Source organism: Hylobates moloch, unplaced genomic scaffold, assembly GCF_009828535.3.
Source record: "Hylobates moloch isolate HMO894 unplaced genomic scaffold, HMol_V3 SCAFFOLD_5, whole genome shotgun sequence".
Classification (NCBI taxonomy): Eukaryota; Metazoa; Chordata; class Mammalia; order Primates; family Hylobatidae; genus Hylobates; species Hylobates moloch.
Genome location: NW_026652280.1, coordinates 80,056,485 through 80,081,410, shown reverse-complemented (window position 1 = coordinate 80,081,410; position 24,926 = coordinate 80,056,485). Strand labels below are relative to the sequence as shown.

The following is a 24,926-nucleotide window of genomic DNA, read 5'->3' as shown; positions in this document are numbered from 1 at the left end:
AGAAAAAACAGGCAGCGGTGGCGCGCGCCGGCAGTCCCAGGCAGTCCCAGGCAGTCCCAGGCAGTCCGCCGCGCGGGGTAGCAGCGAGACGAGGAGATTGCTGCGCGGGCCACAGGGGGAAAGAAAAAGGAAGGAAGGAAGGGAGGGAGGGAAGGACTCTGTTGATTATTTAATCAATCTCCCTGTCCACTGCCCTCTGCCTTTTTGAGGGCCATTGGAAACAGTTTGGTCTCAGCCAAGTCTTCTCTCGTCATCTGATCTTCATGGGTTAAAGTCGGCCCCAGTCCCTTGGCCTCTTCCTTCCTGGGGTTTCCTCATAGCCAGTGACCTTCCTGGTGTCTGCTCTTTCTTCCTGGGGTGCAGGTGGGGATTCCACGCTGCTGAGGGCAGGCTTGGTGTGGGCTCAGGGTCCTTGTGGGCTTGATTTGTTCCTGAGTCACAGTCATGTTCAGAGAGGGCCATGCAAGGGGGCTTTCTTTTCTTTTTTTCCTTTTTTTCTTGAAACGGAGTGGAGTTTCACTCTTGTCGCCCAGGCTGGAGTGCAATGGTGCAATCTTGGCTCACCTCAACCTCCGCCTCCTGGGTTCAAGCGATTCTCCTGCCTCAGTCTCCCGAGTAGCTGGGATTACAGGCATGCACCACCATGCCTGGCTAATTTTGTATTTTTAGTAGAGACGAGGTTTCTCCATGTTGGTCAGGCTGGTCTAGAACTCCTGACCTCTGGTGATCCACCTGCCTCGGCCTCCCAAAGTGCTGGGATTATAGGCGTGAGCCACGGCGCCCGGCCTGCAAGGGTGCTTTCTTCCCAGACACTGACAAATATGTAAGTTCCTCTTGCAAGGACCACTGTGTAAACATGTGCTTTCTCTCTTTCCAGACATTGACGAATGTGTAAGCTCCTCTTGCGAGGGCCACTGTGTGAACACAGAAGGTGGGTTTGTGTGTGAGTGTGGGCCAGGCATGCAGCTGTCTGCCGACCGCCACAGCTGCCAAGGTGAGCTGCAGAGAAGGAACGGCTGCTCTGGGAGGTGTAATGGGGATGCCACATTGAACACTCAGCCCTGCCATGCCCAGCGCAGTGTGCTCTGTGCGCCACTGCATTGAACCTTCACCACTGGCTTCTGAGGGAGATGCTGTTATGGTTCCTGTTTGACTGATGTGGAGACTGAGGCTTGCCCAAGGCCAAGTCATTAGTAAGAGGTGGAGTCAGAGTTTGAATCCAGCACATCTAACAGTTAGAACCGACTGCTGCTGGCCTGGTGGGATGGCTCACATCTGTAATCCTTGCACTTTGGGAGGTCAAGGCGGGAGGATCACCTGAGGTCAGGAGTTTGAGACCAGCCTGGCCAACATGGTGAAACCTCGTCTCTACTAAAAATACAAAAATTAGCCAGGCGTGGTGGCGAGCGCTTGTAATCCCAGCTACTCGGGAGGCTGAGGCAGGAAAACTGCTTGAACCCAGTAGGCGGAGGTTGCAGTGAGCCGAAATTGCACCACTGCACTCCAGCCTGGACGACAGAGTGAGACTTCATCTCAGAAAACAAAGTACCTGCTGCTGCTGTTGCAGGATAAAGGGATGGTGATGGAGGAGAGGCCGTGAGGAGAGCCAGGGCAGAGTGGGCCGACCAACCTGGGGAAGGAGGCCACTGAGATGAGGGAGGGCTGGGAGAGACTCAGGCTGTGAGTCCAGAGGGGCCATGGGAGGGGCATACTGGGATGGGGTCATTCACTGACTTCATTCATCTGTTTCACCTGCCCCAGTGCTGGCGCAGGCTCCGGAGCTACCCTGGGGAGTAGGCTCCCCCAAGTCTGATGGGGAGCAGAAGAACAAGGTTAGGATGAGGGATAAGTGTTGGGAAAACCCAGGGAAGAGAAGGAATCCTACCTCTTCAGTTTGCAGGATGAGAGATCTTACAATTACTACTCATTCTTTTAAAATGCCTTTTATTTACACATTATGGAAAGAATCTCACAAGGCCGATAATTGTGAACTACCCCTGAATCCTACATTATTATTTTCTTTATGTTTGACATTTTCATAAATTATAAGAAAAAATTTAAAAGCCATGGTGCTAGCCCAGGCCCTCTTTCCCACTGCTGCCCTCTGCTCTCCCTGGAGAATAGCCTGCGCATCTTAGTCTGCTTGGGCGGCCATCATAAAATTCCACAGGCTGGGGGCTTATACCACCGACATTGATTCTCATAGTTCTGGAGGCTGCAAAGTCCAAGATTAAGGCACTGGCTAATTCAGTTTCTGGTGAGGGCTCTTCCTGGCTTTCAGAAAGCAGTCTTCTTGCTGTGTCCTCACTTGGAGGGAGAGCTCTCTGGTATCTCTTCTTCTTCTTCTTTTTTTTTTTTTTTCGACATGGAGGAGGACAGAGGACGCTCCTGTTGCCCAGGAGTGCATTGTTGCAATCTCGGTTCACTGCAATCCCTGCCTCCTGGGTTCAAGCGATTCTCCAACTCTCCCAAGTAGCTAGGGTTACAGGTATGCGCCACCACGCGTGGCTAATTTTTGTATTTTTAGTAGAGATGGGGTTTCACCATGTTGGCCAGGCTGGTCTTGAACTCCTGACCTCAAATGATCTGCCCACCTTGGCCTCCTGAAGTGCTGGGGTTACAGGTATGAGCCACCCAGCTAGGCCTCTCATGTCTCTTCTTACAAGGACACTAATCCCATCAAGAGGGCACACCCTCATGACCTCATGTAACCCTAATTATCTTCTTATCTACTTATCTTACCTTCCTATCTTCCAAATGCCATTACATTGGTGGTTGGGGCTTCAACGCGATTTTTGAGGGGACAGAGGTTAGTCCATAGCACTCAGGCATTGGTCTGCTATGTGCCCTGCCTGCCCCTCCCCATGATGTGTACATACATACACGGGCACTTACAGAGATAGGATAGTTGCTGGGTCCTGGGCTAAGCACTTTACATGCATTTTCTCCTTTCGCCCTCAAAATTACCCAGTGAAGTTGGTATTATTTATCTCCATTTTATTGATAGGAATACTGAGGCTTAAGGAAATTGTTACTTACTTAAGATCACATTAGAGCTAAGGTTTTTTTCTTTCTTTCTTTTTTTTTTTTTTTTGTAGAGATGGGGTCTTGCTGTGTTGCCCAGGCTTGTCTCAAATTCCTGGCCTTAAGCTATCCTTCCCCCTTTGGCCCCCAAAGGGCTGGGATTCCAGGCATGAGCCACTGCACTCAGCCAGAGTTGGGATTTGAACCTAGTCATTCCTTTGCTTGTTCCCCTCACCCCTGCCCAATGTTGGTCTTGAAGATCTTTCCACATCAGGGTAAATAGACTTGCCTTGTTCCTTTTAACTGCTGACTCTGCAGTGCAAATATTTCATAGTTTACTAACTCTTCTCTTATTGATGAACATGGAGATTATTTCCAGTTTTTCATAATTTCAAACAGCACTAGGGAACTTTTACAGAAGAGGTTCCACTGAAGCTGAGTTTTGAAGTATGGGTAGGAGTTTTCCAGCCAGACAAGAGGGAAAGGCATTCCAGGCGGACAGAGAACATGGGCAAAAGGGGAGCACCAAAAGAGCGTGGTGCATTTGGAAGATGGCAAGAATTTAAGTCAGTGGCCAGGTGCGTGGCTCATGCCTATAATCCCAGCACTTTGGGAGGCCAAGGTGGGTGGATCACCTGAAGTCAGGAGTTTGAGACCAGCCTGACCAACATGGTGAAACCCCATCTCTACTAAAAATACAAAATTACCCAGGCATGGTGGTGCATGCCTGTAATCCCAACTACTTGGGAAGCTGAGGCAGGAGAACTGCTTGAACCCAGGGGATGGAGACCACAGTGAGCTGAGATCGCGCCATTGGACTCCAGCCTGGGCAAAAAGAGCGAAACTCTGTCTCAAAAAACAACAACGACAACAAAAAAAAGAATTTAAGCCAGAGTGAAGGTCAGGGGCAAGGAAGGCGGTGGGCAAGGCAACCAGGACTGTGTTCAAAGGCGTCGTGAGCTATGGGGCGGCATTGGTGTCTTACCCTAAGATGAGGTCTGTGGCCTGTGGGAGCAGCGGAGAGGTTTTGAGCAGGAGGGCCCTGATTAGAAATGCCCTTTGGTCAGAACTTCCTGGAGGCTGTGCAGAGGATGGCTTGAAGGAACCTAGGTAGAGATAGAGAGACACCCTGGAGGCTCTGGCTATTCTCCAGACTAGAGATGAATGTGGCCGGGCTAAGGGGTAGCAGTGAGGATGAGAGATGTGGGCTGGTCCAGAGAGTATTTAGGACTGGATGTGGGCAGTGCAGAAGAGGGGCAGCTAAGGTGGTTCCCCACAGCCCTGTGTGGATAGGAGATGGAGATGAGGGAGGAAGAGGGGACCACATATTTCCAAAGTTCTGTTGGGGAAATGAACCCCAGTCTTGTCCCTTTTCCTGCCAGACACTGACGAATGCCTAGGGACTCCCTGTCAGCAGAGATGTAAAAACAGCATTGGCAGCTACAAGTGTTCCTGTCGAACTGGCTTCCACCTTCATGGCAACCGGCACTCCTGTGTAGGTAAGGTGGGGAGGACCCTGTGGTCTGCACACTTAGGCTGCCAATCAAGAAGATGGACAGGGAGCCCAGGGACCCGGGAAGGTTAACAATTAGACTTTCTGGTCCTCTGGAGCCTGAAGGGGCTTGAGCCTTTGCTCAGAGCCTGCCTGTCCCTGGGGTTGGCGTGGCTGTGCATGAAGACCCTGTCTTGGACTTTCCTGGCCATTTGCCACTTTCATCCTGTTATGTTTCTCTTCCACTCCTCTCCCAGATACACCCCAAGGATTCCTCTCTGCTCACCCATTTTCTTGGCTGCCTTTGCTCCCCTTGGTAAATAAAGCACATTATGTCTTGGTTCCTCTGATTTAGAAGGAGACCCTGTTTTCTCAGCCCATTAGCAGAAATTTCCAGAAAGGGATTGGCATGTTTGGTTTGAGCTTGGCTCATGGGTTGAAGGTGGGGTCTCATGGGCCTGAAAAAAGACCTTGTTCTAGTGGAGTTAGGTATTTGTCCTGAAGCCTACCTTGAGCAGCTCAGTGAGTTTTGAGACTTTATTCGGAAAGAAAAACGGGAGGGTGGAAGGTTTGGAGATGAGCTTCTCAGAGGGGCTTACCCCTACCAGGCAGCAATTAATTAACCAATGCATAGTGCTGGGGCTGAGTCTCTGATACTCGCATTAAATGCCTGTTCGATGTGTGAACCTATCAACAATACTAGCACTAGATTTCAGCCCCGCTCCCAGCTGTCTGAGTCACATCCTGCACCTTGGGGCAGGGATGGACCCTGTAAGAACATGGCAGGGAAACTCCCCAAGTCTTTTGAGCTAAGGGATGGGCGGAAGAAGGGCTCGGTAGCCCAAACAAAGCAGCTGTCCGCAGCGAGGCTCTCCCGCAGATGTAAACGAGTGTCGGAGGCCATTGGAGAGGCGAGTCTGTCACCATTCCTGCCACAACACCGTGGGCAGCTTCCTATGTACATGCCGACCTGGCTTCAGGCTCCGAGCTGACCGCGTGTCCTGTGAAGGTGAGCACCAGGCCCCTCCCTCCCAGCGGCTGGCCACGCCCTCTCAGTGCCTGCCCCGGCTACGCCCGCCAGAGCCTGGACCCTCCCCGTTCACGCCCTCTGGCGCCCAGCCACGCCCTCTCAGCGCCTGGCCCCGCCCTACCCCGGCCCCGCCCACCAGGCGCTAGGCTCCCTTTCCGTCTGCCCTTGTTCTCAGTTCATCTTGTTACTTTCAACACTCCACTTTCTTCCTCGCTTTCTTTTTCTACTTCTTTATCCATTCTTCTTTCTTCTTTTCACTGTTTCCCTAGCCCTTCTGTTTTTTTCCCAAATGATAAAAGGATAAAACCCAACAGGAGTCCGAGTATCCTGGGCTACAGGGACAGCCATTTCCGTGGTTTGCCCTACCGCACGGCAACAGTGTGCCCATAAACATAGTAGAACGTTGTGCAGACCACGGGGGGTGAACAGGGACTTGTGGTGGTGGAGCTGAGCCCAGGTCTTCCTAAACCCTGCCTCCTGTCTCTGCTGTCCACCCGAAGAGACCTCCGTGCCTCTGTTTCAGCTTTCCCGAAAGCCGTGCTGGCCCCATCTGCCATCCTGCAGCCCCGGCAACACCCCTCCAAGATGCTCCTGTTGCTTCCTGAGGCCGGCCGGCCTGCCCTGTCCCCAGGACATAGCCCTCCTTCTGGGGCTCCAGGGCCCCCAGCTGGAGTCAGGACCACCCGCCTGCCATCTCCCACCCCAAGACTATCCACATCCTCCCCTTCTGCCCCTGTGTGGCTGCTGTCCACCCTGATGGCCACCCCAGTGCCTACTGCCTCCCTGCTGGGGAACCTCAGACCCCCCTCACTCCTTCAGGGGGAGGTGATGGGGACCCCTTCCTCACCCAGGGGCCCTGAGGCCCCCTGGCTGGCAGCAGGGCCCTCTCCCTGCTGGCACCTGGGAGCCATGCATGAATCAGGGAGTCGCTGGACAGAGCGTGGGTGTTCCCAGTGCTGGTGCGAGGTGGGTACTAGGGGTCCCCGGAGCTTCCTTGGTCTGGGGCCCTGTGGTGGCTCTAACTCCTGCTTGTGCTTCTAGGATGGGAAGGTGACCTGTGAAAAGGTGAGGTGTGAAGCTGCTTGTTCCCACCCAATTCCCTCCAAAGATAGGGGGTGCTGCCCATCGTGCACAGGTGAGAGCTGGTGCCAGGGAAGGACATAGTCCTGCCTCTTCCTTTCTCTGCACCCTCCTGCAGCCAAAAGGCTGTTCTTTAACGTTAGTGTACATTAGAATCTCCTGGAGGGCTTACTAAGCCACATTTCCCTTGGGGCTGCCCCCAGAGCTTCTGATGCAGTAGGTCTGGGATAGGGCCAGAACATGTGCGTTTTGAACAGGTTCCCAGGTGATACTGACATGGCTGGTCTAGGGACCACACTTTGAGAACCACTTGTTTATTCTGTAATATGCCTCAAGGGGGACTTTTCATCTTCTGGGCATCTGTTTTCAGCTTCATTCGCTCATTCATTTATTCAGTCATTCATCGAGCCTCTTTAAATCCACTGTGCAGTCCCCTTCTCCTGCCCAGTTCCCCTCCTACAGGCGGAGGAATAGTTGTTTCTAAATTCTGTCCCCTTTTTGACTCGCCCCCGCCATCTGCTGATGGTTTTTCATTTGCTTCCCATTGCTGGAAGGATAGGGACCCAAATTGTTCACAGATCCTTCACAGAGCTTCTCGAAACTTGCTCTGCAGTTGAATCAAGGGGATTCTTATTAAAATGCAGATTCTTGGCTGGGCATGCTGGCTCAAGCCTGTAATCCCAGCATTTTGGGAGACCGAGGTGGGTGGATCACTTGAGCCCAGGAGTTGGAGACTAGCCCCGTGTTTATAGGGAGGACCCGTGTCTACAAAAAATACAAAAAGTTAGCCAGGTATGGTGGCGTGTACGTGTAATCCTACCTGCCTGGGAGACTGAGGAGGGAGGATCACCTGAGCTCAGGAGGTCGAGGCTGCAGTGAGCCATGATTGTGCCACTGTACTCCAGCCTGGGCAACAGAGTGAGACCTTGGCTAACAAAAAAAGAAAAAAAGCAGATTCTCATTCAGTTGGTATGGGAGGGGATTCTTTGTCTGATGGTCTTGGTGATATAACACAGAGGTTGCTGGAGATTGAGCAGTAGTTAAAAAGTCTTCCTAAGGGTTAAAATGGAAATGCACTATTTTTTTGTTTGTTTGTTTTTGTTTTTTGAGATGGAGTCTTGCTCTGTCGCCCAGGCTGGAGTGCAGTGGTGTGATCTCGGCTCACTGCAGCCTCTGCCTCTAGGGTTTAAGCAATCTTCCCGAGTAGCTGGGATTATAGCCACCCACCACCAAGCCTGGCTAATTTTTGTACTTTTTTTTATTAGCGACAGGGTTTTGTCATGTTGGCCAGGCTGGTCTTGAACTCCTGACCTCAAGTGATCTGCCCGCCTCGGCTTCCCAAAGTGTTGGGATGACAGGCATGAGCCGCTGGGCCTGGCTTGATTTTCTTAATGACTGTTGTGGGCTATGTCCCCGCTACATGCTAAGTCCTGAGTGCGAAGTATTGGGTACTTTATTGCCTAGGTTTTGGATCCTTCCAAGATCCCTGCAGGGTACATGGTGGTGTTTTCATTTTGCAGTGAAGACAAGCTGGGTACTAGAGAGGTGAAGTGACATGTCCAGGGCCACGCTGGTTAACGGAGCTAGAGGGCCAGTTTTTTTTTTTTTTTTTTTAAGACGGAGTCTCGCTCTGTCACCCAGGCTGGAGTGCAATGGCGCAATCTCAGCTCACTGCAACGTTTGCCTCCCGGGTTCAAGCGATTCTCCTGCTTCAGTCTCCTGAGTAGCTGGGATTACAGGCACGCGCTACCACGCACAGCTAATTTTTGTATTTTCAGTAGAGACGGGGTTTCACTATGTTGGCCAGGCTGGTCTCAAACTCCTGACCTTGTGATCTGCCCACCTCGGCCTCCCAAAGTGCTGGGGTTACAGGTGTGAGCCACTGCACCTGGCCTCAGGTTTTGAAACCAGGCTGCCTTTCCTGCCCTCTGGGAAGAAAATGTCGTGTCCTCCAGACAGTTGTGGGTTTGTGAGACATGAATGGACCCTTCTGGGGCCACCACAGCTGATCCTTGCAGGACCACACAGTCAGAGTACCCTGAATCTACCACTCCTGGGACACCTAGGGCAGTGAGAGAATGTTCCAGGTACATTAAGCCTGGAGAAGCAGCGAGACCTCAAGCTTCCTCTTCTTTGAAGAGGTCTGATGGCTCTACCTCCTATTTGTCTTTCAAAGGCTGTTTTCACAGTGGTGTCGTCCGAGCTGAAGGGGATGTGTTTTCACCTCCCAACGAGAACTGCACTGTCTGTGTCTGTCTGGTAAGCGTCACAAGATCCTCAAAGCCTCGTGGGTGTTTTCTTAACCTTTGGGGGTTTTAGAGGAAGGGGAAAAGACCGGATGTTAAAGGTGAGCTTGTTGAGTGGAAGGGAACATTCTCAGGTTGTGGAATTTGGTTAGAAGCTGCAGAATTTAAAAAGGGGGAGGGAAGTGTAAAACACGAAGGTTGGTGGAGTAAGGGAGGCTTCTGCTCCACAGCAGACAGCCAGCAGGCACACAGGGTCTGTCTGTTTAGGAAGGGGAGGGGATTAAACTCCCTCGGAAACTTCCCACCAGGGAGGCTGTTTTTCTCTCCAGGCAAAATATTTGCCAGCACAATAAAGGTCTCCACATTTGGGAGAAAGAAGGCTCATTACCAAACTCAGCTTGTTAAAAGTATTTGGCTTTGGGCAAATTCACTCCTGCAAGAATAGTTACTAAGCACCTACTGTGTGCCTGCCCTGCCAGATGCTGACGTTGCAGTGAGCCAAGATCGTACCACTGCACTCCAGCCTGGGCGACAGAGCGAGACTCTGTCTTAAAAAAAAAAAAAAGAAAATGCTGATTAGGAGCATCTACTGAGTGCCAGGCCCAGGGTTGGTGCTTCTCATCTCTTTCCTCACCGAGGCTCCAGCAGCTCTTCGGGGTCAGCTTTACTGCCTCTATTCTGCAGATGAAAAGACAGAGGCTGGGAGGTGGCAGAGCTGGGATTTGAGGTCTGTCTGAGCCCAAAGTCAGGGCTCTGTCTACCAGCCCTCACTGCCACCCTCTGACCATCTTTATTTTTTATTTTAGAGACAGTGTCTTGCTCTGTTGCCCAGGCTGGAGTATAGTGGTGCAGTCATAGCTCATTGCAGCCTCGAATTCCTGGGCTCAAGCGACCCTCCCATCTCAGTCTCCCAGGTAGCTGAGACCACAGGCTCATGCCATTACACTTGGCTAATTTTTTTTTTTTTTTTTGTAGAGGCTGGGTCTTGCTGTGTTGGCCAGGCTGGTCTCAAATTCCTAGGCTCAAGCGATCCTCCCACCTTGGCCTCCCAAAATGCTGGGATTACAGAGATGAGCCACTGCACCTGGTCATGACCATCTTTAAATGTCTCTTGCTCTGGCATCAAAGGTGGATGCTGCAGTGTGAAATCAGAGGCATGCAGACAACCACCAGCACCCTTTATCAAACTCTTCCTATGTGCAACATGAAAGCACAGCAGCCAAGTTCCCTCCCTCCCTCCTTTCTCTCTTTCTTTTTGTTTCTTTCTTGTTTCTTTCTTCTCTTTCTCTCTCTCTTTCCTTCTGTCTCTCACTTCTCTTTTTCTCTCTTCCTTCCTTCCTCTCTCTCTTCCCTCCTTCCTTCCCTTCCTCCCTTCCTCATTCCTTCCTTCTTTCATTCATTCCTTCCTTCCTCCGTCTGTCTTCCCTCCCTCCCTTCCTTCCTTCCCTCACTCCCTCCCTCCTTCCTTCCTCTCTCTCCTCTCCTGCCCCTCTCCTCTCCTGCCCTTCCCCTCCCCTCCCTCCCCTCCCCTGTCTTCTCTTCTCCTCTCCTCCTCCCTTTCTCCGCTCCTCTCCCTCCCCCTCCCCCTATCCCTCCTCTCTCCTCTCCTCTTTTCTTACTGATGGGACCTCATTTTGTTGTCCAGGCTGGGGTGCAGTGGTGCAATCATGGCTCACTGTAGCCTTGACTTCCCATGCTAAAGCAATCTTCCCACCTCAGCCTCCCAAGTAAGTGGGACCACAGGCCATATGCCACCACCCCAGCTAATTTGTTTTTATTTTTGTTGTAGAGACAGGGTCTCCCTATGTTGCCAGGCTGGTTTCAAACTCCTGGGCTCAAGCAGTTCTCTTGTTTCGGCCTCGCAAAGTGCTGGGATTACAGGCGTGAGCGACTGCACACAGCCCCAAGTGCTTTCATGCATGATCTCATTTCACGTAATCTTTGGAAACCCCTGAGAGACACGCCAATTCCAGCCTATTTCTTAGATGGGGAGACCGGGGCTCAGAGATGTGATGTACTTGGCCCAAAATCTTTATGGGGAAGGAGCAGATGTTGGAACTCAGGTGTGGCTGACTCCAAAACTGGGGGCTCTTTGGTCTCCATGTCAAATTTAAAACATTTATTTTGAAATTTAATTATTTGACTAGCCAATATGAGCCACCTGATTCAAAACTCAGATGATGGGAAGGTGTGTGGGGGTCTCCTTCCCTGCAGGAGTCAGCTCTGTTCTCTGCTCCCCAGCACCTTCCAGAGCTCCCAGGCACATTTGCATAAGGAAGGGAGCATGCTCTGCCTGCTGGGCTGCCCTGACCTTTTTTCTGGAATGGTGTGTTATGGCATGGAGGTGTTCTAACCACACCATATGTATTAGTCCGTTTTCACACTGTTGATAAAGACACACCTGAGACTGGGTAATTTATAAAGAAAAAGCGGTTTAATGAACTCACAGTTCTGTGTGGCTGGGGAGGCCTCACAATCATGGTGGAAGGTGAAAGGTACATCTTACATGGCAGAAGGCAAGAGACAATGAGAACCGAGAGAAAGGGGAAACCCCTCATAAAACCATCAGATCTCCTGAGACTTATTCACTACCATAAGAACAGTATGGGGGAAACTGCCCCCATGATTCAGTTCAATTCAACGTGAGAATTATGGGAGCTACAGTTCACGATGAGATTTGGGTGGGGACACAGCCAAACCATATCAGCATCATAAACACTGGGAATTTGTCCCTGTGACACGGCAGCATTTAAAGGTTTCTTGTGGCCTCCTTTAGGCAGCTTTCCTGTTCGAAGGGCCTGCTGTGAGGTGGGGAATGAGCCCTGTTCCACACCCGCACCCCCAGTGCCATCTCATCTCTTGCCTCCTCCTCAGGCTGGAAACGTGTCCTGCATCTCTCCTGAGTGTCCCCCCGGCCCCTGTCAGACCCCCCCACAGTCGGATTGCTGTACTTGTGTTCCAGGTAAGTGACACTCTTGGAGCATTTTGCTTTTTTTTTTTTTTTTTTTTTTGTTTTTTGTAGACCTCACTATGTTGCCCAGGCTGGTTTTGAGCCTCAGGTGGTCCTCCTGCTTCAGCCTCTCAAAGTGCTGGGATGACGGGCATGAGCCCCCAAGCCCAGTTTTGCATTTTGCTTCTTTTTTTTTTTTTCTTTTTTTTCTTTTTTTTGAGAGGGGACTTGCTTTCCAGGCTGGAGTGCAGTGGCATGATCTTAGCTCACTGCAACCCCACCTCCCAGGTTCAAGTGATTCTCCTCCCTGAGCCTCCGGAGTAGCAAGTAGCTGGGATTACAGGCGCCTGCTGCCACACCGGGCTAATTTTTGTATTTTTAGTAGAGATGGGGTTTCATCATGTTGGCCAGGCTGGTCTCAAACTCCTGACCTCAGGTGATCCACCTGCCTCGGCCTCCCAAAGTGCTGGGATGACAGGCGTGAGCCCCCGAGCTCGGTTTTACATTTTGCTTCTTTGTGTGTGCGGGGGAGGATGTCTTTTGAGTATGTGATGGGGTGGGGTGAGTGGAGGAGTGAGGGAAGAGATTGCTTTCTGCTTTATAAACTCAGATCAAGTGAAGCATTTCAAAGTGCCTGTTTTTATTGTGCACTTCTTATATGCACAGCAGTTTGATGCTAGACTGTGCTCACAGCCCAGCTTTCCCCTGCCTTAGGGGGCACCTTCAGCTCAGGCAGGACTGGGTTTCAGTCCACCCTTGTCGTTGCTCTGTCCCAGGGCAGGGAGGGGTCTCTCCTTAGCCACTAATGAGTTGGTCCTTTGTTAAAAACAAGGTTTTCTTTCCTGGGATGGCATCATCGCTGTCATGGATGTTCCCTGCTGACCCTGTGCCCCTTGCTGTGTGGGGCACTTGCCAGAACTCCATCTCATGGAACCCTTGTGTCACCACTGTAAGGCAGTACTATTTATCGCCCCATTTTACAGATGGGAAAACTGAGGCTTGGAAAATTCAAGTCACTGCCTAAAGACACACAACCATTAAGTAATGGAGCAGAACTTGAATTCAAGTCTACCTGATTTCAAAGCTGGTGTTCTTTTTAAGTGTTTTTTTTTCTTAATGTTTAAATGTTACATTATTTTTAATTGACTTACTTTTGCATAGTCAATGTAGTCTCTATGAGGTAAGAACCCTTATTGGTCCCATTGTACAGATGAGAAAACTGAGGCTTAGAGAGCTTTAAGTGTCTTGCCCAAAGTCATTCCCTGATGAGTTGTGTAGCTAGGATTTGAGCCCAGGGCAGTCTGACTAGCGGCAGGTGGGCCTGGGCAGTTTCTAAAGCTGTTTTTTCACTGGAGTGGATCTTCAAATCAAAGGCTCTCCCCAAATTCTCACAGCCTCCAGGGGGTGGTAGCATCATTTGTCTAAGGTGGCACCTTTGTCTTAGGTGTTGGACAGTCTCTTTTTATTTCTTTTTTTCTGTTACTCTTTAGTTATTTCGGACTTCCCCTGCCTTTTTGGTTAAGGACCTCGTCTTACATGTGATTCATTCTTTGTCAGATTTTTTGTTGTTGTTAAGATGGGGTCTTGCTCTGTCGATCAGGCTGCAGTAGAGTGGTGCAATCATTATAACCTCAACCCCTGGTTTCAAGCCATCCTCCTGCCTCAGCCTCCTGATTAGCTAGGACAACAGGCACGCACTGCTGCACTCAGCTAATTTTTTAAAGTTTTTGTAGAGATGAGGTCTCGCTGTGTTGGCCAGACTGGTCTCGAACTCCTGGGTGCAAGAGATCCTCCCACCTCGACCTCCCAGAATGTTGGGATTACAGACGTGAACTGCCACACCCAGCCCTTTGTCGGCATGACTTGTTTTGTTTCTGGGGTTGGGAGGGGGAGAAGTGTTTTGGGTTCCTGGGCACGGAGCATGCTGTGGAGTGTTGTGGGTGTGTGTTAAGTGCCCTGGGGCTCCCCACCCATTTGTTCCCCCTTTTCTTTAGCTGCCTCTGCCCAAAGACCTTGAGCTGCTTCTCCCTTTCTCCTCTGCAGTGAGATGCTATTTCCACGGCCGGTGGTATGCAGACGGGGCCGTGTTCAGTGGGGGTGGTGATGAGTGTACCACCTGTGTCTGCCAGGTATGGTGGCTGAGTGTCCTGAAGCCTGTGGAATTGATGGGGAGGGGAGCGAGGCACAACACTTTACTCAGGTTGACATGACTAGGAGAACATGAGTTGCCCATACAGCAACATGGAAACTGAGGAAGCAAAGGCACTACAGGGATCCCCCAGGCCTTCCCACAGTCTCTTTGAACTTCATCTTTCAGCACTGCTATTCACAGAGCACCTACTGTGTGCTGGGGACACAGCTAAGCACAAGGAAACCCCAGTCCCCTTGGTCCGGAAGCCCACTGCCTAGGTGGGTTGATGGCCGGGTGCCCAGGGCTCCTGATGCTTTTTTGGAAGGTGGGATGTTAAGTAGAGGCCTGGAGGGTGGTAGGGACTCATCAGGCGGGGAGCTGAGGTTGCTGTACCCAGCAGAGGGTGGAGGATTGGAGATGGCCATTCTGGCTGGAGCATGGAGAGAGTCAGGCAGGCGGCAAGGCTGCAGGTAGGGGTTGCATCTTGGGTTGTGTTCCCTAGAAGCAGGGCCAGTGCAGGTGACTTACCGAGGGAGTATTCTCAGGAGAAACTGGTGAAGGAAGAAGGGTGGGGCAGGAGAGGAAGCAGGGTGAAGGTGTGGTCTCACACTGATCCCTGGGAAGCTCTGGGCAGTGGACCGTGCTGGGGAGCAAGGCTCTTGCACCTCAGGGCCAGTCAGTTGTAAAGACTCTCTCTGCTCCCCAGGGAGTGGGGGCGGTGACCATCCAGGCATCTCTGGAGGACACAGCTGCTGTCATCCACTGGCAGTACTTCGGAGACAGGAGCTGGGTGGGCACTGACAGCCTCTGCCCCGACTCAGTACTGAAGGGCTCCACCAGCTGCATTGAGGGCTTTGCACTCAGTGAAGCTGCCAAATGGTTTAGGCAGTAGGGAGCCTGGATGGAAGTGGGAGGGTGAGATATGGTGGAGGTCGTGCCTATTCCCAGGATGCCCTCCTGGGCTCACATCCAGCCCCCATTGAAGGACTCCTGGTTCCCCCCACCCCACTGTTGTGCTCCTTGGAGATTTCTTTGTCGGTTTCACTTGAGTAGCTGGGAGGGTGATGGCAGCCTGCCGGCCTCCTCTAGCTCTCCATGGTCCCCAGGCGGGGCACTGCCCTCATCATTCTGTGCCTGAGCTCTCTTCCAGAATGGGGAGGTGGAGTGCTCCTTCATGCCCTGCCCTGAGCTGGCCTGCCCCCGAGAAGAGTGGCGGCTGGGCCCTGGGCAGTGCTGCTTCACCTGCCAGGAGCCCACACCCGCGACAGGTGAGCTGGTCCAGGGCTGCCCCGACACAGGGCATGGATGCTGGGGAGAGAGGCTGAGCTTCACCTGCTGCTGAGACTGCTGGTGTGTGTGTTGTTTGCGTGTGTGTCTTTGCATGTGTATGAGTGTGAGTCTGTTTTGTGTAGTGTGTCTGAGTGTGTGCCTGTGTGTAAGTTTGTGTGTCTCTGAGTTTGTGAGTGGTTATCTGTTAGTGTGTTAATGTACCTGCATATGTGTGTCTTTGTATTTATGTATATGAGTGTGTGTCTGTGTTTTGTGTAGTATGTCTATGTGTCTCTCTGTGGGGGTGTGTGTGTGTATGTGTCTGTGTTTTTGTGTGTGCCTGTGTGAGCATGCATGTTTGTGTCTGTTGTGTCTGCATATGTGTGTGTGCATGTAAGTGTATGTATGTGTCTGTGTGAGTAGTGTGTCTGAGCGTGTATGTGTATGTGTACATTTGTATGAATGTGTTTAAATTTATGTACATGTGTCTTTGCCTGTATACGAGTGCGTATCTGTGTTTTGTGTAGTATGTCTTAGTGTGTGCCTGTGTGTTTGTGTGTTTCTGTGTTTCTGAGTAGTTTTCTGTGTGTGTGTGTGTCAGTGTGTTAATGGTATCTGTGTGTGGGGGTCTGTGTACATGTGTCTTTGTGTATGAGCATGTGTCTGTTTTGTGTGGTATGAGTGTGTCTCTGTGGTATGTATGTTTGTATGTGTCTGTTTTTGTGTTTTTGTGTGTGCCTGTGTGAGCATGCATGTTTGTGTTTGTTGTGTCTGTATATGTGTATGTGCATGTAAGTATGATTCTGAGTTTGTCTGTGTGTAAGTTTGTGTCTGTGTTAGTATCTGTGTGTGTGTGTGTCTGAGCATATGTATGTGTATGTAAGTGTACTTGTATGAGTGTATGTGTCTGTGAGTTGTATCTGTGTGTGTATGTAAATGTGCATTTGTATGATATGTGTGTGTCTGTGTGCATGTGTGTCTGTGTTGTATCTGTGTGTGTATGCAAATGTACATTTGTATCAGTATGTGTGTCTCTGTTTGTGTATGAATGGTATCTGTGTGTACATGTGTATTTAAGTGTGCATTTGTATGAGTGTATGTTTGTGTGTCTGTGTGAATTGTATCTGTGTGTATGTAAGTGTGCATTTGAGTGTGTGTAAGTTTGTGTGTCCGTGTGTGATATTGATGTCTGTGTGTGTGTGCATGAGGCGTCTGTCCTTGCTGCTGTTGTATTCTAGGTCTTGTGCCCACTGTCTTTTCTCTGCCATTGTCCTCATCCAGGCTGCTCTCTCGACGACAATGGGGTAGAGTTTCCGATTGGACAGATCTGGTCGCCTGGTGACCCCTGTGAGTTATGCATCTGCCAGGTGAATGACAACCTGCTCGCCTTCAGCTGCTTTACCTGGCTGCCCCGCCTCACCCAGAGGAGACAAGCATCCTGGCCTCTCCGGAGGCTGGCCTCAGGCTGGCCACAGTCTCCCTCCGGTGCTGTCAAGTTCCACTTTCACAAAAAGGGTTGGACCGAGTTTATCCTGCTCTCAGTAGATGTGTGAGGACGATGGTGCTTGGCAGTTAGCCTTAAGAAGTGTGTATGGTTGGCCAGGCGCGGTGGCTCACGCCTGTAATCCCAGCACTTTGGGAGGCTGAGGTGGGCAGATCACAAGGTCAGGAGATTGAGACCATCCTGGCTAACACGCTGAAACCCTGTCTCTACTAAAAATATAAAATATTAGCCGAGCGTGGTGGCGGGTGCCTGTAGTCCCAGCTACTTGGGAGGCTGAGGCAGGAGAATTGTTTGAACCCGGGAAGAAGAGGTTGCAGTGAGCTGAGATCGCTTCACTGCACCCCAGCCTGGGCAACAAAGCAAGACTCCATCTCAAAAAAAAAAAAAAAAAAAAAAAAAAGTGTGTATGGCCAAGAGTGGTGGCTCACGCCTATAATCCCAACATAGCTGAGGTGGGAAGAGTGCTTGAGCCCAGGAATTTGAGACCAGCCTGGGCAACATGGTGAGACCCTGTCTCTACAAAAAAATACAAAAATTAGCTGCATGTAGTGGCATGCCCCTGTGGTCCCAGCTACTTGGGAGGCTAAGGTGGGAGGATCGCTTCCTCAGCTCCTGAGGCTGATCCAGGAGGTCGAGGCTGCAGTGAGCCATGATCGCATCACTGCATTCCAGCCTGGGCAGAAGAGAAAGACCCTGTTTCAAAAAAAAATGTGTGTAACACACTGTGCATGTGCAGGGAGCTGCCGGCATGATGAGTAAGAATTAGGAACCTTCATAGGTTTTCCCCAGGCATGGATAACTGAGGGAGTGGGGTAGCCTGAGACCCAGTTGTTCAGGCTGTTTCTGTGAAATTGCAATGTTTTCTTCATGACTACAAAACATGTGACCTCGCCATTTCAGAAATGGGTAAGGAGGTGCATGAGTTTGAGTCAGATCAACAACAATGTAAACACAGCTATCCACCCAGAAATACAATTGTTTTAGCTCATTATTGAAGTACTAGTAATTGCAGTTTTTTACCATTATTTATAATGGCAGAAACCGCAATTACTTTTGCACCAGTCTAATACATGCTGGCTTTCCTTTCTACTTTAAGAGCTTCGAGTCTTTTAGAGATTTATTTCTCAAAATGAGGTCCCTTGCACCTGCGTTGGGAGCCCTGGTTAGACGTGCAGCCTTTCAAGGCCCTGCCCACACCTCTGCTCTCACAAACTGCATTTTAACCTCCAGGTCATTTGTGTGCACTTTCATGTGGGAGAAGCCCAGCCTTCTAGTGCCTTCGATGAGCCGTTTGTTAAAAAGCTGTAAGCCGAACACATCTCATTGAAATTAGAGTTGGGAGGAAAGTCCTTCCTGTGCTGTCTTCTCCTTTATGACAGATTTCGGCCACCCATAATCAGTCACCAAGAGAGTGATACAAAAGGTTCAAACTGTCAGATTGCTTTTGTGTTTTTTTTTTTTTTTTTTTTTTAAAGAAAAAGAGGCCGGGTGCGGTGGCTCACACCTGTAATCCCAGCACTTTGGGAGGCCAAGGCGGGTGGATCATTTGAGGTCAGGAGTTCAAGACCAGCTTGACCAATGTGGTGAAACCCCTCTCTACTAAATATACAAAAATTAGCCTGGCATGGTGGCACATGCTTGTAATCCCAGCTACTCGGGAGGCTGAGGCAGGAGAACCATTTAAACCTGGGAGGTGGAGGTTGCAGTGAGCCAAGATTGTGCCATTGCACTCCAGCCTGGGTAACAGAGTGAGACTCCGTCTTAAAAAAAAAAAAAAAAAGAGAAACCTTGTATGGCACTTTGGCTCTCTGAAATAGACACTTCTGGTGGCATTGTTTTTTCTAAAAATAGGGTTTTATGGTACTCTGTAGGTTCCTGGTGAGCCAGGGTTCCAGGGAAAAGCTGAGAAAGGATTTGGATGGGGGTGACGGTGTAGCCTTTGGCTGCTACAGGAAGCCGAGGAGACCAGAATCCCAGCCCTGACCTTCCTTCTCCTTAAAGATGCATAGACTTCCTGGAAGGCTCACATGGCCTTTCTCAAGGAGCCGGTCATCTTTAGGGGAGACCTGCCATTTTCCAGCCTCATTATGTTGCCTTTTAGGGCAAGCCTTGGCCAGTTTGCAGCATTGCTGTTTCTTTTGCAGGGTGGGGAGGCAGGGGCTGGTGTCACCGGTGGGGTCTTGGTGAAGTTCCTCCTTCCTCCAGGCAGATGGCTCGGTGAGCTGCAAGAGGACAGACTGTGTGGACTCCTGCCCTCACCCGATCCGGATCCCTGGACAGTGCTGCCCAGACTGTTCAGCAGGTAATCCCCTGCCTCCGCCCCAAGCCCCCAGGGCAGGGCATCTCAGGCATCGGGTTCCTTTGCGCTAAGCCCTATACAACCTTCATCTTATGTCGTCCTAACAACCCCAAGGGACAACCCCATTGCACAGATAAGGAAACTGAGGTAGAACAGTTTACCCAAGTCAGGCCCCCTCTGAGTGCTCTAGGCAGATCTGAAGACACGCAGGGCTTACAGTGCAGGTGGGTGGTACAGGAGCTGCACCTGTGAGACAATTGGAGAACAGCAGGAGGAGAGAAGTTTTAATAGTCATTTTTGCCTTTTAATAGTCATTTTTACCTCTTCCATGATTTCAGAAGTAATGTTTTATTATAGAAAATTTATCTTATTTTATTTTTTTGAGACAGAGCCTTGCTCTCTCACCCAGGCTGGAGTGCAGTGGCACGATCTCAGCTCACTGCAACCCCCACCTCCCGGGTTCAAGCAATTCTCCTGCCTCAGGCTTCCGAGTAGCTGGGATCACAGGTGCCCACCACCATGCCTGGCTAATTTTTGTATTTTTAGTAGAGACGGGGTTTCACCATGTTGGCCAGGCTGGTCTCGATCTCCTGACCTCAGGTGATCTGCCTGCCTCGGCCTCCCAAAGTGCTGGGATTACAGGCATGAGCCAATGCACCCAGCTCCATTATAGAAAATTTAGAAAAAAAGTACAGAAAGCAAAAATAAAAAATATTAACAAGGACCTATTAGTACTGTTAAATTTGTGTTTATGTCCTTTTAGTCTCTTTTTGTGTTGCTCACACACATTTAGTAGATGTACATTTTATATATATATATATATATATTTTATTATTTTTTTTAAAGCTTCCGCTACTGTCTCATCACCTGCTTTTACACTCAGCAGTATGTGATAGTATCATCCAAGGTGGCGTCACTCACATCAGGCTTCTGGGGCTGTCAGGAATCAGAGAGGGGAGTGGTGTTGGGGAATGTTCTGGACAGGTGGGGTTGGTGATTTGACTGAGTTTGGAGGGCAGAGAGGAGGTTGGGAAGATGCTGTGGGGCCTCACACACACCTCATATTTCCCAGTCCTTCTGCCTGATCCCCCCTGGTGAGGAGGTAGAGGACGAATCTCCCCACTCTTCAGGGTGAAGACACTGAGGCCAAGACACTTGATCCTTTTGCTGAATCCAGTGGGAAAAAAGTCAATACTCGATTCAGACAATCCAGACAGGTGTTTTGTCCCTTCCCTAACTCCCGGGGTGACTGCCTGGGGAGGCACATGGCCTCCCCTTTAGCATCCAGATAAGCCTCTGACCTTGGCCCTGGCGGGGAGCCTGGTCCCTGGCCACTCCCAGCTGGTGCTCAGCGCGTGCTCTCTCTGGCAGGCTGTACCTACACAGGCAGAATCTTCTATAACAACGAGACCTTCCCGTCTGTGCTGGACCCATGTCTGAGCTGCATCTGCCTGGTATGGACCACCCAGATCTGACCCCCGCCTCTGGAAACTCCCCCACAACTGACATCAGCTCCTGAATCCCAGAGGCAAAATCCAGAGACCTCCAAGACAAGGGATGCTTCTGGTTCATGGTGGAAGTCAGCTCCCTCCAGTCCTGCCCAGGGTGACCCTTTAGACAGGGCCAGAGAAATTTTTTTTGTTTGTTTTTGAGATGGAGGCTTGCTCTGTCACCCAGGCTCCCAGGTTGGAGTGCAGTGGTGTGACCTTGGCTCACTGCAACTTCTGCCTCCCGGGTTCAAGCGATTCTCCTGTGTCAGCCTCCCAAGTAGCTGGGACTACAGGCATGCACCACCACGCCTGGCTAATTTTTGTATTTTTGGTAGAGACGGGATTTCGCCATGTTGGCCAGGCTGTTCCCGAACTCCTGACCTCAGGTGATCCGCCCACCTTAGCCTCCCAAAGTGTTGGGATTACAGGCATGAGCCACCATACCCAGCCCAGAGAAATATTTTTAAACCTAGCTGGCAAAGTCCTCTGCTTCTGGGTTACCCCCTAGGGAGAGTCTTAGGGATTCTTGATGAGGGTGGAGGTGAAGTGCACAAACCCAGAACCCAGTACTGGAACCTTTTCAGTAGACTCATGTGATCCAGCTCTTGCTGTGTGCCAGGCCCTTCATAGGCATGCACTCAGCTAATCCATTCAAGAATTTATCATCTCATTCTTCTGGATGAGAAAACCAAGGCAAAGAGAGAGTCTTTGCTTAAGATCCCGTAACTAGTTAATCAAAGTACTGAGAATGGAACCCTAGTATTGTGATTCCGAGATGCACATTTATTCTCCTGGGTCATACTGCCTCTCAGTCTGAAAAAGCATGTCCCATAGTATCATTTAGTTTTTGGAAAATGAAAAATAAAAATTTTTTTTTTTTTGAGACAGGGTGTTGCTCTGTCACCCAGGTTGAAGTGCAGTAGCATGATCTTGGCTCACTGCAACCTTGACCTCCTGGGCTCAAGCGATCCTCCTATGTCAGCCTCCCAAGTAGGTGGGATCACACCCAGCTGGGATTACCACCACACCTGGCTAATTAAAAAATTCTTTTCATAGAGATGGGGTTGTGTTGTACTGTTCAGGCTGGTATGGAACTTCTGGGCTCAGGCAATCCTCCTACCTTGGCCTCCCAAGGTTTTGGGATTACGGGCATGAGCCACTGCACCCAGCCAAAAAGTTTTTTTTTTTCTTTTTTAAAAATGTATTTAAAAAAAAATTTTACATAAGAAAATACTGAGACAGGATCTTGCTCTGTTGCCTAGGCTGGTCTTGAATTCCTGGCCTCAAGTGATCCTCCTACCTCAGCTTCCCAAAGTGCTGGATTATAGGTGTGAGCCACTATGCCTGGATGAAAAAAAATTCTTTTATTTATTTATTTTTTTGAGACAGAGTCTTGCTCTCTTGCCAGGCTGGAGTGCAGTGGCGCAATCTTGGCTCACTGCAACCTTCGCCTCCCAGGTTCAAGCAATTCTCCTGTCTCAGCCTCCTGAGTAGCAGGGATTACAGGTGTGCACCACCACGCCCGGCTAATTTTTGTACTTTTAGTAGAGTCGGAGTTTTGCCATGTTGGCCAGGCTGGTCTAGAACTCCTGACCTCAAATGATCCTCCTGCCTCAGCCTCCCAAAATGTTGGGATTACAGGTGTGAGCCACCGCACCCAGTAAAAAAATTCTTCATGCTTATCATGCTGACGCTCTGAATGCGGGTTGATGCTGCTTTGCTGGCGTGGGTGCAGATGTGGTATTTCTTTGGTGATCAGTGAGCCTCAGCAGAGTGCCTGCGTGACAAGGGACACGGTCTGCAGAAAGATTGAGAAACTCAGGGTAAACAGCTCTGTACATGTAAACAGCCCTGGGCTACTTACCCTGAGTGACCCACTGCACGTAGGCCCTAGTTGTTCTCAGCCTCGGGCTTTGGGGAACTTTGGCCCCTGGATCTTTCTCTCTCGGGTTTTGGTGCTTATCTTTTCTGGGCAGTTCACGCAACAGGCACCCGTTAACAGATGCCGTCCGTGGACAAGGCCATGTTCTTACCTTCGAGGGGCTTGAATTCTAGTGGGAAGATGGACCCCAACAGAGAAAAGGCGCCCCCTGCCCCACTGCCCCACCATGGACTCCTCCCACAATGTTGATTGTTCTGATGGGCACTCAGTGGCTATAGGAGTGGCGTCTTCCTGAGTGTCTTGTCAGCTGTCCTGAACCGAGGGCCTTGTGTATTTTCTGTGTCCTGCAGCTGGGCTCAGTGGCCTGTTCCCCCGTGGACTGCCCCATCACCTGTACCTACCCTTTCCACCCTGACGGGGAGTGCTGCCCCGTGTGCCGAGGTGAGTGGGACCAGCTGCCCCACGTGCCAGGCTCCCGGCCAGGCCTCGGCTTTCATGGGCTCCTGTCTCCTCTGCCTCCACAGACTGCAACTACGAGGGAAGGAAGGTGGCGAATGGCCAGGTGTTCACCTTGGATGATGAACCCTGCACCCGGTGCACGTGCCAGGTGAGCTGGGCCTGGGAACCCAGGAGCGGCCCCGCCAGAGGGCGGCTTCTTGCCTTTTGTCCCTTTGCAAAGCATGGAGCCCTTTAGCCAGCATAAGTCCATCCTCCTGCCATCCTCCACCTTTAATTAACTGCCAGAATATCTTTGGTTTTGACCATCTCTTCCCTCTGTGGAAGTCCAGAGGCAGAAGTGGTTTCCCTAAGGGGGTCCTGCCATGGCTGGCTTTACCTGTTCTCCAGGCGAGGGCTCAGGCACTGCAGCCTCTGTCCTGGGATCTTTCCGTGGGTCCTGCTGCTGGTGCAAGAGGCCCTTGAGGGCACTGCCCAGGGCAGGCAAGATGCTCTGGGCTTCCTCATGGGGGTCCTTCTGCTTCCCCAGCTAGGAGAGGTGAGCTGCGAGAAGGTTCCCTGCCAGCGGGCCTGTGCCGACCCTGCTCTGCTCCGTGGGGACTGCTGCTCTTCCTGTCCAGGTAAGTGGGCCTCTGGGTCCTGGAGTTTCTCTGCCATCTTCTTCCATTTTGCTTTTCTTCCCCAGTACATGGAACTTGTAAAGGGCTGGATAAGAGAAAGGCATGTTCAGAGAGGGAACGTGGCTTGCGCAAGGTTGTACAGCTGTGTTGTGGCCTGCTGACCCCTCATCCCGTGCTCATGATGCCACACACCATGATGTTTATTTATTTGCACTCCCCTTTTTTTTGTGAGATGGAGTCTCGCTCTGTCGCCCAGGCTGGAGTGCGGTGGCACGATCTTGGCTCACTGCAAGCTCTACCTCCCGGGTTCACACCATTCTCCTGCCTCAGCCTCCCGAGTAGCTGGGACTACAGGCGCCCACCACTACGCCTGGCTAATTTTTTTGTATTTTTAGTAGAGATGGGGTTTCACCATGTTAGCCAGGATGGTCTCTGATCTCCTGACCTCGTGTTCCGCCCCCCTCAGCCTCCCAAAGTGCTGGGATTACAGGCGTGAGCCACTGTGCCTGGCCTGCATTCCCTTTTTCTTCTTTTTTTGTTTTTTCTTTTTTTTCTTTTTTTATTTATTTTTTATTTTTTTATTAATTTTATTTTGCACACAAAACAAACATTTTCTAAAAATACATACAAACAAAAAGATGCATATCAAACATATTAGGAAGGTTGCACATGGAAGTCGGGGAATAGAAATGGGGGGTGCGAATTAAAATAAATGAGAGAGGGACTTTATATGGATCAGTGATAATAGCTCAATCCTCCACTCGACAAAGAAGAAGGAGAAGGAAGAGGAAGAAAAAGAAAGTGGGACAAAGGATCAGAAAGGGAGGAAAATAGAAAAACTTAGAGTATGACTCCAGGGTAGACCCGTTCCGTTGTCACTGAGTTGGTTGGTTGGTCTGTCTGTCGCATTTTTCATATGTTTCGCCATGTTGGCCAGGCTGGTCCCGAACTCCCAGCCTGAAGTGATCAACCCGCCCCGGCCCCCCAGAGTGCCGGGACCACAGGCGTGAGCCACCACGTCCAGCCCCCACATTGCCCCTGGCCTCCGTGGTAGACCTCCCAGACGGGGTGGTCGGGCAGAAGCGCTCCCCACATCCCAGATGAGGCGGTCGGGCAGAGGCGCTCCCCACTTCCCAGACGGGGCGGCCAGGCAGAGGCGCTCCTCACTTCCCAGACGGGGCGGCCGGGCAGAGGTGCTCCCCACCTCCTCCCGGACGGGGCGGCCGGGCAGAGGCGCTCCTCACTTCTTCCCGGACGGGGCGGCCGGGCAGAGGCGCTCCTCACTTCTTCCCAGACGGGGCGGCCGGGCAGAGGCGCTCCTCACTTCTTCCCGGACGGGGAGGCCGGGCAGAGGCGCTCCTCACTTCCCAGACGACGGGTGGCCGGGCAGAGGCGCTCCTCACTTCCCAGACGACGAGTGGCCGGGCAGAGGCGCTCCTCACTTCCCAGACGA

The 24,926-nt window shown here is 51.0% G+C and overlaps 1 protein-coding gene across 1 annotated transcript in view; it reads left to right on the top strand.

Moving 5' to 3' along the window:
* The window catches only part of VWCE (von Willebrand factor C and EGF domains), a 50,517-nt gene that overhangs the window by 13,732 nt on the left and 11,859 nt on the right, over window positions 1-24,926 (top strand). Inside the window, exons 5-19 of the mRNA XM_032153006.2 lie at window positions 878-931; window positions 4,407-4,523; window positions 5,397-5,525; window positions 6,070-6,512; window positions 6,588-6,681; window positions 8,803-8,885; window positions 11,747-11,834; window positions 13,866-13,951; window positions 15,104-15,221; window positions 16,504-16,589; window positions 18,932-19,028; window positions 20,397-20,479; window positions 22,748-22,838; window positions 22,922-23,004; window positions 23,383-23,473. Of these exons, the coding sequence (XP_032008897.1) occupies window positions 878-931; window positions 4,407-4,523; window positions 5,397-5,525; window positions 6,070-6,512; window positions 6,588-6,681; window positions 8,803-8,885; window positions 11,747-11,834; window positions 13,866-13,951; window positions 15,104-15,221; window positions 16,504-16,589; window positions 18,932-19,028; window positions 20,397-20,479; window positions 22,748-22,838; window positions 22,922-23,004; window positions 23,383-23,473 (1,743 nt within the window). The remainder of the gene's footprint in view (window positions 1-877; window positions 932-4,406; window positions 4,524-5,396; window positions 5,526-6,069; window positions 6,513-6,587; window positions 6,682-8,802; window positions 8,886-11,746; window positions 11,835-13,865; window positions 13,952-15,103; window positions 15,222-16,503; window positions 16,590-18,931; window positions 19,029-20,396; window positions 20,480-22,747; window positions 22,839-22,921; window positions 23,005-23,382; window positions 23,474-24,926) is intronic.